The sequence below is a fragment of the Phyllostomus hastatus genome, unplaced genomic scaffold (genome assembly GCF_019186645.2).
Source record: "Phyllostomus hastatus isolate PE091 unplaced genomic scaffold, TTU_PhHast_1.1 phas_scaffold_28, whole genome shotgun sequence".
NCBI classification, from domain to species: Eukaryota; Metazoa; Chordata; class Mammalia; order Chiroptera; family Phyllostomidae; genus Phyllostomus; species Phyllostomus hastatus.
In genome coordinates this window covers 8,201,123-8,215,616 of record NW_025334022.1, presented here as the reverse complement: position 1 = coordinate 8,215,616, position 14,494 = coordinate 8,201,123, and the positions used below count along the sequence as shown (strand labels likewise).

Genomic DNA, 14,494 nt, shown 5'->3' with positions numbered 1-14,494 from the left:
GAGAAAATTTTCAGGTCATTTTACCCATTTAGGCAGTGCTGGTTAAGCATCTGCCATATGAACAGCACTAGACCCTGGGTAGCACATGTTTTCCATAAAAGTGACTGATCTTTCTCTCATTTCATTTCTGATTCATTAATCCTGGGACAGGGTATTTTGGGAGATAAAAACCCAGCCTGGTGATACAAGGTATGATTTGGAAAATGGGTCACTGGGTGGTATGTTGAGGACCCAGTTCACTGTTCTGCATTCCTGAACATTCTTGGGCACCCTCTGAGGACCCACACTCTCTGCTCCCCCAGTCCTGTATGCTCTTCTCATGCTTGTTAAGCTCAGTCTGCTTGTGCCTAGGAAGCAGGAGGGTGGTGAGAGGGACTGAAATCAGCTTGCAGATGTAGACACAAGACACTGTCACCTCCATTTACTCCACCTATTTCAGATTCCTTGCATTACTAACTAGCTTCTTTTTTTAAGATGCAAATTTCCCCTAAGAGTTAAGTCATTCATACTTTTCTGTGCATATTTAATCAGATTGTTTTCTTCCCAGCAGAGGAGAACATCAGTGCTCCCAACCATCTCCTCAGCAAACATTTTTTTGAGGCTCTCCAGTCCTTCAACTGGAGAATCAAAGTTGAAGAAGGCCTGGTTTCTAATCTCAGGTTGGGGAAAAGGCTATTGGGGAAGCACCAGTCAGTCACAACACAATGCAACAAGCATGGGACTCTGAAAGCATGCAGAAAGTACACCCAGCCCAAACTGAGGAAGGCAGAAAAGGCCAGGAATTGGTGCATTTGATGCCAGAGCTGAATCTTGATGGACAGACCATCAAGAGTTTGTCTAGATGAATTGGCAGGGGCAGGACTTTCCCATGGAGGGAGATCTGTTTGTACAAAGCCATCAGGACGTGAGAGAATGTGGTACATGAAAAGAAATGCAAATAAGTTACCATAAGCCAGGACAAAGAGTTCAAGGAACACTTCTGGGTCAGGGGAAAATAGGAGCAAGAGAGGAGGCTGAAGAAGTTGTCAGGAGCCAGTTCATGGAAGGTTTTGTGTGCTGTGGAAAGGGGTTATACTTCATCCTGTAGGGCAGCCAAGAGCCACTGAAGGGTGTTTAAGCAGGCAGCTGATGGGATTAATCTTATATTTTAGGATCTTCCTTATAAGCAGCATGGAGGGGTTGAGGAAAAGGAGTGTCAGTACTGAAGGTAACTTGGCTGCCACTCTGTTACAGGTGGGGGACATCAAGACAATGACCATGGGGCTAGAGAAGAGGGTTGGATAGACAGGAGTAGAATCAAGATGATTTGGTGACTAGTGGACTTCTCAGGTAAGAGGATGAGGGAGGAGTCCACCATGACTCCCAGGTTTCTAGCTGAAACCCCCAGGGGATGCTCCTGTTACTATTAGAGACTTTTGTATGAGTAAATGCTAGAGGAAGAGCAGGCTTGGGACTTAGGTGTGCTAAGGATCAAAGGTTTGGGATGGTTAGTACCTAGTGGCTACAGGGGATCTCAGGAGACAGGTATAAATGAAGTGGGGGTCTCGCAGTTGGAAAAAGGTGTGTAATTAACCCAAAAAATGAGTAAGCTGGATTCTTAAGGAATGAGGATCAGGAGGAAACAGAGGTTTTAAGAAGGGAGAGGGGATGCCAGAAGCAAGACCTGTCTGAACGGGAACCTTCCTGCAGTTCTCCAAGGGTTTCCTCACACTCCCACAGTGTGTCTTGCTGACTCTATCCTATCTTGAGATGTTGGCACTCCTTCCTGAGAACACAGGTTTGCTTTTGTGTGCCTCAAGTTTCTCATATTTTTGAGTGGATTGTTTCCACAGGGCTCCGCAATACAGGCAAAGCTCCAGTATCTTCGAATTCTGAATGAACTTCCAACCTTCACTGGCGTTTTGTTCAACACTGTGGGCCTGGTCAGTAAGGGCAGTGGGATTGGGTGGGAGGGAGCGCTCTGTGGGTGCTTTCCTTGGTTGGAGGGCAGGAAGGGCTCCATCGGAGCTTTAGGATGACACTTTATCTCAGCAAATATTTCTGAAGGTCTTCCCTCCTATTCCTCCTTCTTCTCCCTCTCCCCTCCCATGGTGTTCTGGTAAAATGGTAAAGTAGGAGGTGATTTTTGTTTTCACTATCCCTCCATGACCCTGTTTTGTCTCCTTTCCTCAATTCAGAAGTTGGCAAATTTTCCCATAAAGGGAAAGATAGTGAATATTTTAGGCTTTGCAGTTGGGCTATGCACATGTCACAAATACTCAGCCCTGCCATTGTAGCATGGAAGCAGCCATAGACAATATATAAATAAATGGGTATGGCTATGTTCCAATATTTATGGACACCAAACTGAGTTTCATGTAATTTTCACATGTCACAAAATATGTTTTTTTTTAATATTTTCCAACCATTTAAAAGTGTAAAAAAACATTCTTAGCTCATGGACCATATAAAAATTGGTGGTGGGCCAGACCCTTGCTCTGTTTCATTGCATTCCTTATAACCCCACAGGCCCCCACCCCAGGCTTCTTCAATCAGTATGTTTTCCTCTGCCTACCTAGGGCCTCCACTACAGCAACACTCTTGTCAAGAGGGGAACAGACTGCTGGTCCTCCTAAGACTGTGCCCCAGGCTAGTTTATCCTAGTGAACTAAGAGGAAAGGAAATTCAAATCATCTTGCTGACTGGATCCAAGTGCTTGTCATGCTCTGGGGAATAAACTGTCATGCTCATTGGGCACCAATGGAAAGGTGCTTATCAAAGTATCTACACGAGATAGAAGAGGTTCCTTGGGGGTCATGCTCACATCCTGGAATGGGCCAGCAGATGGCTCAGGCTTGATGGTGCCCAGGAGCCTGTCAGGATCACTTAAGGGAATTTAGTCCACCCAGCCCAGAAGTAGCCATTTACATACTAGGATTTGAGGATCACTGAAAACCCACTGCCCACTCCCTCCACCCCTCCCCCTCCACCCTGCCACTGCTGAAATTCTTATAGGCCATTCCTTTGGGTTAAGATTGATGTAGTGCCTATTAAAGGGCAAATATCTTCTTAGGGAGAGAGACCCCCCCATTAAGTGCCCCAGCAACCGTTAACACTTTAGACAGAGTTACTTTTTGTCTGTTTATCTTTTGGCAACCAGTGAGAAGTGAACATTTGAGTGGCTGTTTGTTGGGGTCGGGGGTTAGGGAATAAAGACCAAACACAGGATGCTACTTGTTCAAAGAGAGTACTGGGTGGATGCCTTGAGTGGCCTGCAACAACAAATGGAAAATTGGTGGGGCTTGATAGGAACAGGATGCTATAAAGGCACCAGAAAAAGCCTCACCTATTTCATGATTTTGCTACAGCCAGCTCTGCTGCTGCCCACTTCACTCAACATGCTCCTGAGGCTAAGGTATCAATTTGGACAGATAACCTGGGGCCCTGTCCTGACAACAGGAACATCTAAGACCATTTCCCCCTCAAGGTTGTCCTCCTCTGGCACTGAGCGCCAGATGTTTCCAAACTTCCCAGCAGAACCGGTCCAATGCTTGTTTTCTATTTCCTACTCCTGTCTCTTCTCCCTGCCTTCTCTGCCTTTCTCTCTGTAAATGCTGCCCGCCACACTTGGGTACCAGGATGAGAAGCAGTCAGCCACCACTCTCCTGGTGGGACCTCGTCATGGCATCAGCCATGTTATTGACCTCAAAACCAACCTTACCACTGTGCTGTCTGAGTTCAGCAAGATCAGCAAGATCCAGCTGTTCCGGGAGAACCAGGGAGTGGCCCGAGTGGAAACCAGCATCATGGATGCTAAGGTAAGCCTGGCTTTAGGACTACTTCTCCCGAAGGACAGGCCTTGGGAACAAAGGAAGAAATAACCTTGAAAAAGAGAGTTGGGCCTGTCAGGTGAGGTTATTCTGAAGTGGTTCCGATCATGAACCCATTTGGGCTCATCTTTCTTGTCCTTCTCAAACCTGTGGGACATGCTATCTTGACCACATATTAAGCTCAGTCAGTGCTAGGGAAAGCTAGGGAGTGTCCAATCAACCCATAAGAGGTCTTTAGCAGTGGGAAGGGGAACTGGAGAACTTGGAGCTACCTCCAGGCCACCACTCCCCAATCTTGTGTCATAGCACAGATAGGAAATTACATTCATGTAGAATAGTGGGATAAATGTACCCCAGAAACTCTGGGCACCCCAGGTCCTGTCTGACTGTTCCAAAGCCTGAAGGGATATATGTATACCAGTTGGAGAGCCCTACCACAGGCACACACACTTGGAATCATGCAGGAGGGAATGTCTGAGTATGTAAAAGAGATCTAAGGGGGCTTGGGGAGATAGCAAGTAGAACCTGGTCCCCATTTCACCTCCCAGAGTCCACCTCTTCAAGAACCTTACAGCCTTTCTCATCAATGAGCTCATTTAGACTACCAAGCAGCTGGTACCTGTGCAGAGTCAGGCAGCCTTGGTCTGCCATGGCTCTCCTGTTTGAACACTCCGTGACCATTATGCATGGGGGCAGGCCTGCCTGCCATCTGGTGAAAGGTATTAGAGACGGGGCAACTTTCCTTCCTTAAAGGATTTCCCAAGGGGAGATGTTTTAGCAGATTAAGAAGTGGAGCATTTGCTGTTTCTAAGAGAACTATTTTTGTCTTTTTTAAACCCAGAATGCTTTACATGTTAATTTTTCCACCTGCAATTCACATGAATGCCATTGGTTTATGAATGTGCCTGGAGCTAATATTTAATTGGCTTGTGGGCACTTCCTTAACTAATAATTGATTCCCTGCTCATATGTTGTTGAGTGAAAAGCCAAATGAGCAGGTAGGGAAGTGGGTGGAAAAACAGGACGTGCAGGAGAGATGTGGCTTCCTGAGAAATAAAGCAGAGAAACAGGACTTCTGGGCAAGATGGTAGTGTAGGTAAATGCAATACTTTCCTCCTCCTACAACCACATCAAAATTACAACTAAACCACAGAATAACCATCATTCAGAACCACCTGAGATCTGGCTGAATGGAAGTCCTATAACTAGGAAATTAAAGAAGAATCCACATCAAGACTGGCAGAAGGGACAGAGATACAGAATAATCTGGTCCCATACCCATGTATGACAGGTAAAAATTGGGAAGGTTATCTCAGCTGCAGAGGTCCCTCTGAGGAGTGAAGGGTTCCAGCCCCATACCAGGCCCCCCAACCCAGTACCAGGAAGAGAAGTCTCCATAACTTCTGGCTGTAAAAACAAGTGAGGATTAAGGCTGAAAGAGGGCTTGTAGAGTCCCAGGCTATTCCTCTTAAAGGGCCCATGCATGGGCTTACTCAGACTCATTCGCTCTGAGCTCCAGCACTGGGGCAGCATCTTGAAAGGCACCAGAGACATATGGAGAGGAATTGAATTGTCTGACATCAGGGTAAGAGCTAAGGGGACACCTTTCTCCCAGTCAGAAGAACTGGCAGAGGCCATTGTTCCTTTGATGAGCCCTCTCTCAGCAGAGCTGGCAGGTGGGTGTCATATCTGAGTCTCCATCAACCTGGCTCACACTGTTTGCCTGACCCTGGTGATTTGTGGATGCCCTGTTTCACTCAGCTTTCAGGCCCACCCAAGCTGTTTCCATTCACTTTTCCATACAAATGGTCTGTCTTGGCTCATGCTTCAGATTTTCCTAAAATCTTTCAAACAAGCAGCATCTGGCCTCAATGTTCCCAGTGCCTCTCGCTAAGTGGCCCCAGGCTTAGTAATATTAGCATCCAGCCTTAGTTTGCAGGTTGGCCTCACCTAGGCACCTCCAAGCCCAGCACAGCTACCAGCCATCTGCATTCATTTTGTAGCTCATGACCAGTGGCCCTGTGCTGACCACTGACCTTCACTGGCACCTCCCAGGGCGCCCCAGAGCCAACACACCCAGTGGACAGCTTCAGGCCATGTTGAAGCATCACCACCCAACCACCTCCACAAATGACACACTCAAGGGGCATACTCAGATGGCACCAGAGCCCTGCTGAAGTAAGTCCTGCTCTGTGTGGTGGGACCTTGCACAGCTGATCCTCCATGGTAGTCAGTGGACTCATTGGTGCTTGAAGCCAGTCCTTGCTGCTGACTGGCCTGGGGGTAAATACCTCCCGTTGACGTGCCAATAGCAACCAACTATAAGAGGAAGGTGTGAATAGCCCACACAGCAGGGCATACCTTGAGTGCCTAGCTTGGGTGATCAGGAAAGCTGTGACACTGGACCCTACAGGACATCTACCATACTAGGCTACTCTACCAAGCCCAGAAGACATAGCAGCTCTACCAATTATATAGAAACAAACACAAGAGAGGCTGCCAAAATGAGCAGACAAAGAAACATGTCATAAATGAAAGAACAAAACAAAGCTCTAAAAGAACTAAACAAAATGGAGACAAGCAATCTACTAGATGCAGAGTTCAAAACACTGGTTATAGGGATGTTCAATAAACTTAGAACCTCAACAGCATGAAAAAGGACCAGTCAGAAATGAAGGACACAATAAGAAATGAAAAATAACTTACAGAGAATCAACAGTAGAGTAGATTGATCTGAGAATCAAATCACCAATTTCAAATATAAGGAAGCAAAAAATACCGAACCAGAACATCAAAAAAGAAAAAAAAAATCCATAAAAAATGAAAGTAGTGTAAGGAGCCTCTGGGACAACTTCAAGCATGCTAACATTCACTTCATGGGGGTTTCAGAAAGAAAAGAGAGCAAGAAATTGAAAGTGTATTTGAAAAAGTAATTAGAGAAAACCTCCCTAACTTGGTGAAGAAAATAGACATACAAGTCCAGGAAGCACAGAGAATCCCAAGCAAGATGAACCCAAAGAGGCCCACACCAAGTCACATCATAATTAAAATGCTAAAGGTTAAATACAAAGAGAGAATCTTAAAAGCAGCAAGAGAAAAGCAGTTAGTTACCTACAAGGGAGCCCTGATAAGACTGTAAAGTTGATTTTTCAATACAAACTTTGCAGGTCAGGAGGGAGTGGCAAGAAGTACTCAAAGTGATGGAAAGCAAGGCTCTACAACTGAGATTACTTTACCCAGCAAAACTATCATTTTAGAATTGCAGGACAGATAAAGAGCTTCCCTGATAAGAAAAACATAAAGGAGTTCATCACCACCAAACCAGAATTATATGAAATGCTAAAGGGTTTTCTTTAAGAAGAAGGGGAAAAAGATAAAAATATGAACAATAAAATGACAATAAATATATGTCTATCAACAATTAAGTCTAAAAAAAAAACAAAAATAAGTGAACAAGAACAGAAACAGACTCATAGAGAACATTTTGATGGTTGTCAGATAGGAGGGGGCCTTGGGGGATAGGTGAAAAAGGTGAAGGAATTTGGAAGTACAAATTGATAGTTACAGAATAGTCATGGGGATATAAGGTACAGCATAGGGAAAATAGTCAATAATATTATAATAATTATGTGTGGTGTCAAATGGGTACAAGATTTATTGAGATGATCACTTAGTAAGTTATGTAATGTCTAAGCACTGGGGTGAACACCTGAAACTAATAAAATAATGTATGTTAGCTGTAATTGAAAAATAAAAATGATTTAAAATTGAAAATAAAACAGAGAAACAGCTTCACAACAGAATCTTCTTTGTTCTACAAGTGATTCTCAACATTGGTTGTACAATAGAATTTACTTGAGAGCTTTATATAAATACAGATACCTGGGTCCTAGTCCCAGTGATTGTGGTTTAATTGATTGGGGTGCAGCCTTAGCATCAGGTTTTATTTATTTTTCAGTTCCCAGGGTGATTCTGCAGTATAGCCAGGTTTGAGAACCACTCACCTCTGGGTCCAGAGCTCTGGGAGGAACCAGGCCAAGCAGGGTCAGTGGGGTATTTCCTGGGTGAGGAGCAATAATCTCATTTATAGAAGTGATCCAGACACAGCTGTGGGCATGAATGCTGCCCTGGAGTGGCTACACTCTTATTGGGGACACCTAGACTCACAAAGACACATGACTTACTTTAATAAAACAATATTAGAAATTCCTTTGTCAAATATTAATTGACCATAGAGACTTGGGCTTATTTCTGGGCTCTCAGTTCTGTTCCATTGGTCTATGTGCCTGTTTTTATACCAGTACCAGGCTGTTTTGATTACAGTGGCCTTGTAGTATAGTTTAGTGTCGGGTATTGTGATCCCTCCTACTTTACTCTTCTTTCTCAAAATTGCAGCAGCTATTCGGGGTCGTTTATAATTCCATATAAATTTTTGAAGTGTTTGTTCTATGTCTGTGAAATATGCCATTGGTACTTTAATGGGAATTGCATTGAATGTGTAAATTGCTTTGGGTAGTATGGACATTTTGATGATATTAATTCTTCCAATCCATGAACACGGTATATGTTTCCATTTGTTTGTGTCTCCCTTGATTTCTTTCTTCAGTGTTGTGTAGTTTTCTGCATACAGGTCTTTTACCTCTTTGGTTAGGTTTATTCCTAGATATTTTATTTTTCTTTTTGCTATTTCAAATGGGATTTTTTCCTGGATCTCTGATATGATCTCACCTTTAACAGGAACCTAAATAACAAAACAAAGAAACAAGCAAAATATAACCAAAGACACTGAAATAGAGGCCAGGCTGATAGTGCCCACAGAAGAGAGTAGAGGGAATTTAAGGGGACAGTGGGAAGGGTTCACAGGAACAAACTTAAAGGACACATGGTCATAAACTAAGGGGAGGGTGGTAATGGGAGGGAAGTGGGGAGGGGTGGGAGGAGGGACTGGACTGGGAGTAAAAAGGAGAAAACTGTATATGAACAATGATTAAAATTAAAAAAAAAAGAATGTTAAAATACAAAAAAAAGTATTAGAAATTCCATAGAGTTCTAGAATCAGACAGACCAAGTTCAGATCTCGCCTACACCAGTTTTTGGCTGAGTAGCCTTGAAAACGTATCTTAACCTCTCTGAGCACTGCAAAATGGAGTACCTATCTCTAAATGTTGTCATTTAGGATTAAATGAGGAAAATTTATGTAAAATGTCTTACCACACTGCCTGACACATAATAAGTACTCAACAAATGAGACCTGATATTTTTTAAAAAGCAAAACATCAAGAAAATTCAAAATCAAGTAAAATTTGTAGACAAGTGTAGCATAGAACATGAAATAAAAGAACAGAAAGGGGTTAAACAGAACTATCTTTCCTACAAGAGAGTGTTTTAAGATGGATATTGAAGTGATAGGCATGGATTAGCAGAGAGAAGTAGGATGTATTCATAGGCAGAGAGCAAGCATGGAAATAAGCAAGACATATGTGCATGTTGGTAAGCATAGTTGCTTGGCTGGAGATGAGAATAACAAGAAAAGAGATTGGAGAGATTGGTGATGGCAGAATATGCCAGTTTTAAGCTACAGTGGGAATCCACTGTAGGCCCTGGAGCAGAGGAGTGACAGAATGAAAGCTGATTTGGACCAGTTTGCCTGATGTACAGGAGCAAAGTTAATGTGAAACCAGGGAGGCAAGGAGGGGATTGTGATGCTAAGAGCAAGAGTGAAGTGATAAAGTCAGGGCCTCAGCTGGAGGGACAGCAATGGTAATGAAATAGAATGAATATGAAATGTATAGAACCATTAAGAATGTGCATGCATCTCCCCACACACATTCCTCTCTTGCACACACAACACACATGCTTTATTACACCTAACCTTCATTGCATGCTGCATGTAGCTCAAATGCACTGAACAATGGCGCTATGCATGTACACACATGGATCGGTGGAAAGATGAGAGACTACATTAGGTGATAAACAGCAGATCTGGTTGGTGAATGGAGGGGGCTAGGAGAAGGTTGCACTTTGCTGAGTGGGAAACAATGAATGGTTAGATGTTGCAACCATCAGGTGACATAGAGTTCAGGTATGCCCTACTTTAAGCAGAATGTATAGTCCCGACTAGTGTGGCTCAGTAGATTGAGAGCTGGCCTGTGAATCAAAAGGTCACCAGTTCAATTCCCAGTCAAGGCACATGCTTGGGCTTCAGGCCAGGTTCCCAGTAGGGGCCATGCAAGAGGCAACCACACATTGATGTTTCTCTCCCTCTCTTTCTCCCTCCCTTCCCCTCTGTCTAAAAATGAATAAATAAAATATTTTTTAAAAATGTATAAAATGTATATGAAAAACTGTAACAATTGTTTACTTTATATTAAAATGTTTCTATTTTGTAAACAGATTTATCATGTGCAGTAGGCAGAGTAATGGCCTCCCAAAAATGTACTACTCTCCAGAATCTGTGAATATGCTGTGTTATATGGCAGGGAGGAATTAAGATTACTGATGGAAGTAAGATTGCTAATAAACTGTCCTTAAAACAGGGAGATTAGCCTGAATTTTCCAGATGGGTTGTTGTAAGTGAAAGAGAGAAGTAGAAGAAAAGGTTAGAGTGATGCAATGTGAGGAGTCAGCTCAAGCTTTCTGGCCTTGACGACTGGGGAAGGAGCCATGAGCCAAGGATTATGGGTGGCCTCTAGAAGCTAGAAAAGGAAAGAGAACCCATTATCCCCTAGAACCTCCAGAAGGCAAGAGTGATGCAGCACTGCATACCCTTGATTTTAGGCCAGTAAAACATGTGTCAGACTTCTGACCTCCAGAACTGTATGAGAATAGATGGAGTTACCATGGGCATGTTAGAATACAGAGAAGGTCAGAATTAATTTTGGCTGGAGGATTAAGGAAGCTTCTTCAATCCCTGGCTGGTGTGGCTCAGTGGATTGAGCACTGGCCTGCAAACCGAAAGGTTGCTGGTTCAATTCCCAGTCAGGGCACATGCCTGGGTTGCAGGCCAGGTACCTAATTGGGGACATGTGAGAGGCAACCAATCCATGTTTCTCTCCCTGCCTCCCTCCCATTCCCTCTCTCTAAAAATAAATAAAATCTTTTTTAAAGATGTAGCTTCTTTGAGGCACTTGATATCAGCAGTATCTCTGGTTACTGAGTTGTGCCTCTCTCCATATATGTATACAATGAGAAGGATTTGAAAAGATGGGGTTAGGAAAGCTCTTTACTGGAGAATGGCTTCCCTGGGCTTAGTAGGAGTCAGTACTTAGGGTGAGTGTCATGCTGGAGCCAGTTCACTCAGCTGCAAGAGAGCCACTTGTGTTTATCTGCCTCAACTCTGCATTCAGTGATATCTCATTGATAACGTGAAAGTGGCCATGGTGAGAGTATGTACACCAGGGAAGTTGTCAAACACTACAAATCAGGACTTCAGAGAACTGGTTGTTAAATGTTTACCAGCACACCACTGTAGAGGGTACAATAAAGAAAAAGACTCTCTGAATTCCTTAACAAGGAGCATGGAAGTTAGAAGACAGACTTTGCCCATTTCCATCTAGATATGCCACTCTGGTCTGGAAATATTCTGGAATGGCCTGGTAAAACTGTCATTCACTTAAAGCAATAGTTCTTATCTCTGACTGCACATTGGAATCATGTTTGGAGTTAAACAACAACACTAGATGCCCAGGCCCTTCCTCTGGGACCATTTAAACCAGAATGTCTGGGAGTGAGACTAGAGTGTATAGGTTTTTATTTTCTTTTACTTTTTTAAACTTTAGAGTATATAGGATTTTCCCCCTTTTTATTGAATTTATTGGGGTGACTTGGTTAGCAAAGTTATATAGGTTTCAGGTGTGCAATTCTATGATACAGCTGTACGCTGTATTGTGTGTTCATCACCCCAAGTCAAGTCTTCCATTACCGTTTATCTCCCCTCTACCCTCTTCTACTTACCCAAGGCTATATAGGTTTTTAAAGCTTCCCAGATAATTCTGATATGCATTTGGCTGGAGAACCCCTGCCTTAAAGTGATATTCTGCCTTGCCCCTAAATTGACTGGCTATGCCAAATTAGCCTTTCCCAATGATGTGGAAGCAAGGACCCAAACATACTGGTCCTCTGGAGCTCAAGGACCATCATCTTGTACCCTTGCCCTTCCAAGCCCCTGAATTCAAATTCTTTTCTCATTTTCAGGGATGCCAGGGTAATCTGAGGCTACTCCAGGACCAGTCCCCTCCCTGGTTGGCATCCCAAAGTACTGGGTGCCTTCAAGCTCCCAGAGCACCCCAGGAAGGAGATGGGGCTGGAGCATGTCAAACTATACCTTCTTTTGTCCCACCATATCTCCAACTCCATTCTCCCTTTCTCCTTCACCATGTAAAGATAGTCTGGGTATATTTTTAGTTAGTTTTCATTCAGTTTACTTGCTCTTAGTGGAGCACACACAGTCTGGGGCTAAGACAGCCCTGGGCTGTTAGTACACCCATTACTACAAAAGCACACAAGGAAAGAAAAGAAGCCATCTAAGGAATGTCCTAAGGGATCTCTTGTGGCCCAGTGTGTCTCCTATTCTCATGTTTGAACTTTATTACTCTAGTGTTTTCTATAGGGACAAACATTTCATTAGACATCATGATCACTAAAATCCTATCTAAAAGAAAATGTTGTTTTTGAAGGTTTGTAAGAAAACCTATCCAACCTCTTTGATTGCCTGCCTTTGATTTCATTTTTACCCCTGCTGGCAAAAAAAAAAAAAAAGCATCTGTGTTTCTTTTACAAGCTGCCATTTGGCTTGTGCTGGAGCCCACTTGGTTGTGTGGGGATGGAGAGGAAAGGTTCCTGATGTGCTGTGCTATGCTGAGCCATTCTGAGCCAGCTGGGGATGTGATTGGCTCTCTTTGTGCACAGGATTTTGCTTTCATGCTGCTTTATTACTGACATCAGGCTATATTTGGTTTAAGAAATAAGAGGGGAAACTGAAGTGAAGCCAGACAGTTAAGTCAGTCAGCCAGTTAGTCACTTAGCCTTCAAACTGTCCATCAGCCAGCTGACCAGCCAACCAGGCAGTTTAACTGGTCAGGATGTCAGACTGTTAGGCTTTTAAGTATTCTTCTTGTCCTGCAGCCAGCTTGTCAGCCAGGGCATCAGTAGGTCAGACAACCCTGAAACCAGCTAGTCTATTAGTTTGTCTATCAGTCAGCCAGCCAATCAGCCTGTACTTTGGTCAAGTGGTCTCTTATTTTTCAACCAATGGCATTTCCTCAAAGAAGCTCTTTCTAGCTTCTACAGCCAAATTATTCACACATGCACACATTTGCACCCATCTACCTACCCACACCCTGATGCAGGACATTACATGTTCTGAGCACTCTCTGTACTTTTCCTTCATAGTGCTTATCATACCTTGTAATCATATTCATTTCTGTGATTATTTGGTTTATGTCTTAGTTTCTGCTAGATTATAAGTGCCATGAGTTCAGGAACTATTTTGGCTCTGTTCTCAGATGAGTAGCTGCATCTTTTCAGTGGGTCATGTTGTCTATGAGCCATTTAACCACTGGGTAGCAGCTTGCTGGGTAGACTGAGTGGGGTGCAGGAGCATTTCATCCAGAGGTACCAGCATAGGTTAAGGTATGAAGGGGTGTAATAACATGACATCTCTGGCAAACTGTAAATTATGTGTCATTGCTGGAGCATAAGATGAGGGGCTGTGATAGGAGAGCACAGACAGAATTAGTGGGAGATATAGGATGGGTTCAGGTCCCGAAGGGCTTTGTGTGACAGTGAAAGGCAGTGGGCTTTAGGTGATGAGCTATTTAAGGTTTTAAGTGACAGGGAGACTTGTATTTTAGAACATGACTTAGGCAGCAATATGGAAGTGAAATGGAGTGAAGTGGGTAGACACCAGAGGCAGGGAGTTCAATCAGAAGGCTATGGAGATCCTGAGGTATATCCCACCTTTTCTGTATCACAAAAAAAGTCCAGATTGGTATGGCACACTGGAATAAACAGATGAGGCAGCCTGTGGCCAGAGGCAACAGGACCAGAGCCTAAGGGGTTCAGGATCTCTGTATACTTGTCACCCATTTACACATACCTCGACAAATTTTGGTCTTGAAGGATGATGATGAAGGCCTGAAATAAAGCAGTGGCAGAAGGGAGAGCTATGATGTCTGTGACAGCTCCAGGGGCAAGACTAGTGAGTCTTGGGTATTTATAGTAATGGTGGTAGCAGCTGTTCATAACCCTTTCGCCACTGGTGACAGGGGGTGAGACAGAAAAGGGTAACTCTCTCCCTGCCCTCCCATGCCATTCTATTCTCCTTCTGTCTCTACTTTGTTGTACACAAAGTTGACCCATTGTTGTGAGTGAGAAACATTTATTAACTGGAGGTACAAACATCCCCTCTGTCCCTTGCTAATAATGACCCAAAGGTAACATCTCATCCTGGTCCCTTCCTTACTGTAGAAAGGAACCATTGCTTTTCTTGCTGATGGTATTGCGTAAGCTCCACAGGAGTATTGCTAACTCACTGCCTAAGGGGTAGAATTTGAATACCTTACTCTGACTTGCAGTGTAATTGGATATACAATAACTATTAAACAACTCAAGATAGGATTCTTTCAAGCACAAGATTGTATGATATAGACCACTTTACAAGTTCTGAGATAGGAAAAGTGTTCCAG

General features: G+C 43.5%; 1 protein-coding gene across 9 annotated transcripts in view; it reads left to right on the top strand.

Moving 5' to 3' along the window:
* The window catches only part of FRMPD3 (FERM and PDZ domain containing 3), a 160,847-nt gene that overhangs the window by 128,822 nt on the left and 17,531 nt on the right, over positions 1–14,494 (top strand). For all 9 annotated transcript variants that reach the window (XM_045817685.1, XM_045817684.1, XM_045817683.1 and 6 more), the window contains 2 exons: positions 1,833–1,922; positions 3,618–3,797. In XM_045817685.1, coding sequence (XP_045673641.1) covers positions 1,833–1,922; positions 3,618–3,797 — 270 coding nt within the window. The remainder of the gene's footprint in view (positions 1–1,832; positions 1,923–3,617; positions 3,798–14,494) is intronic.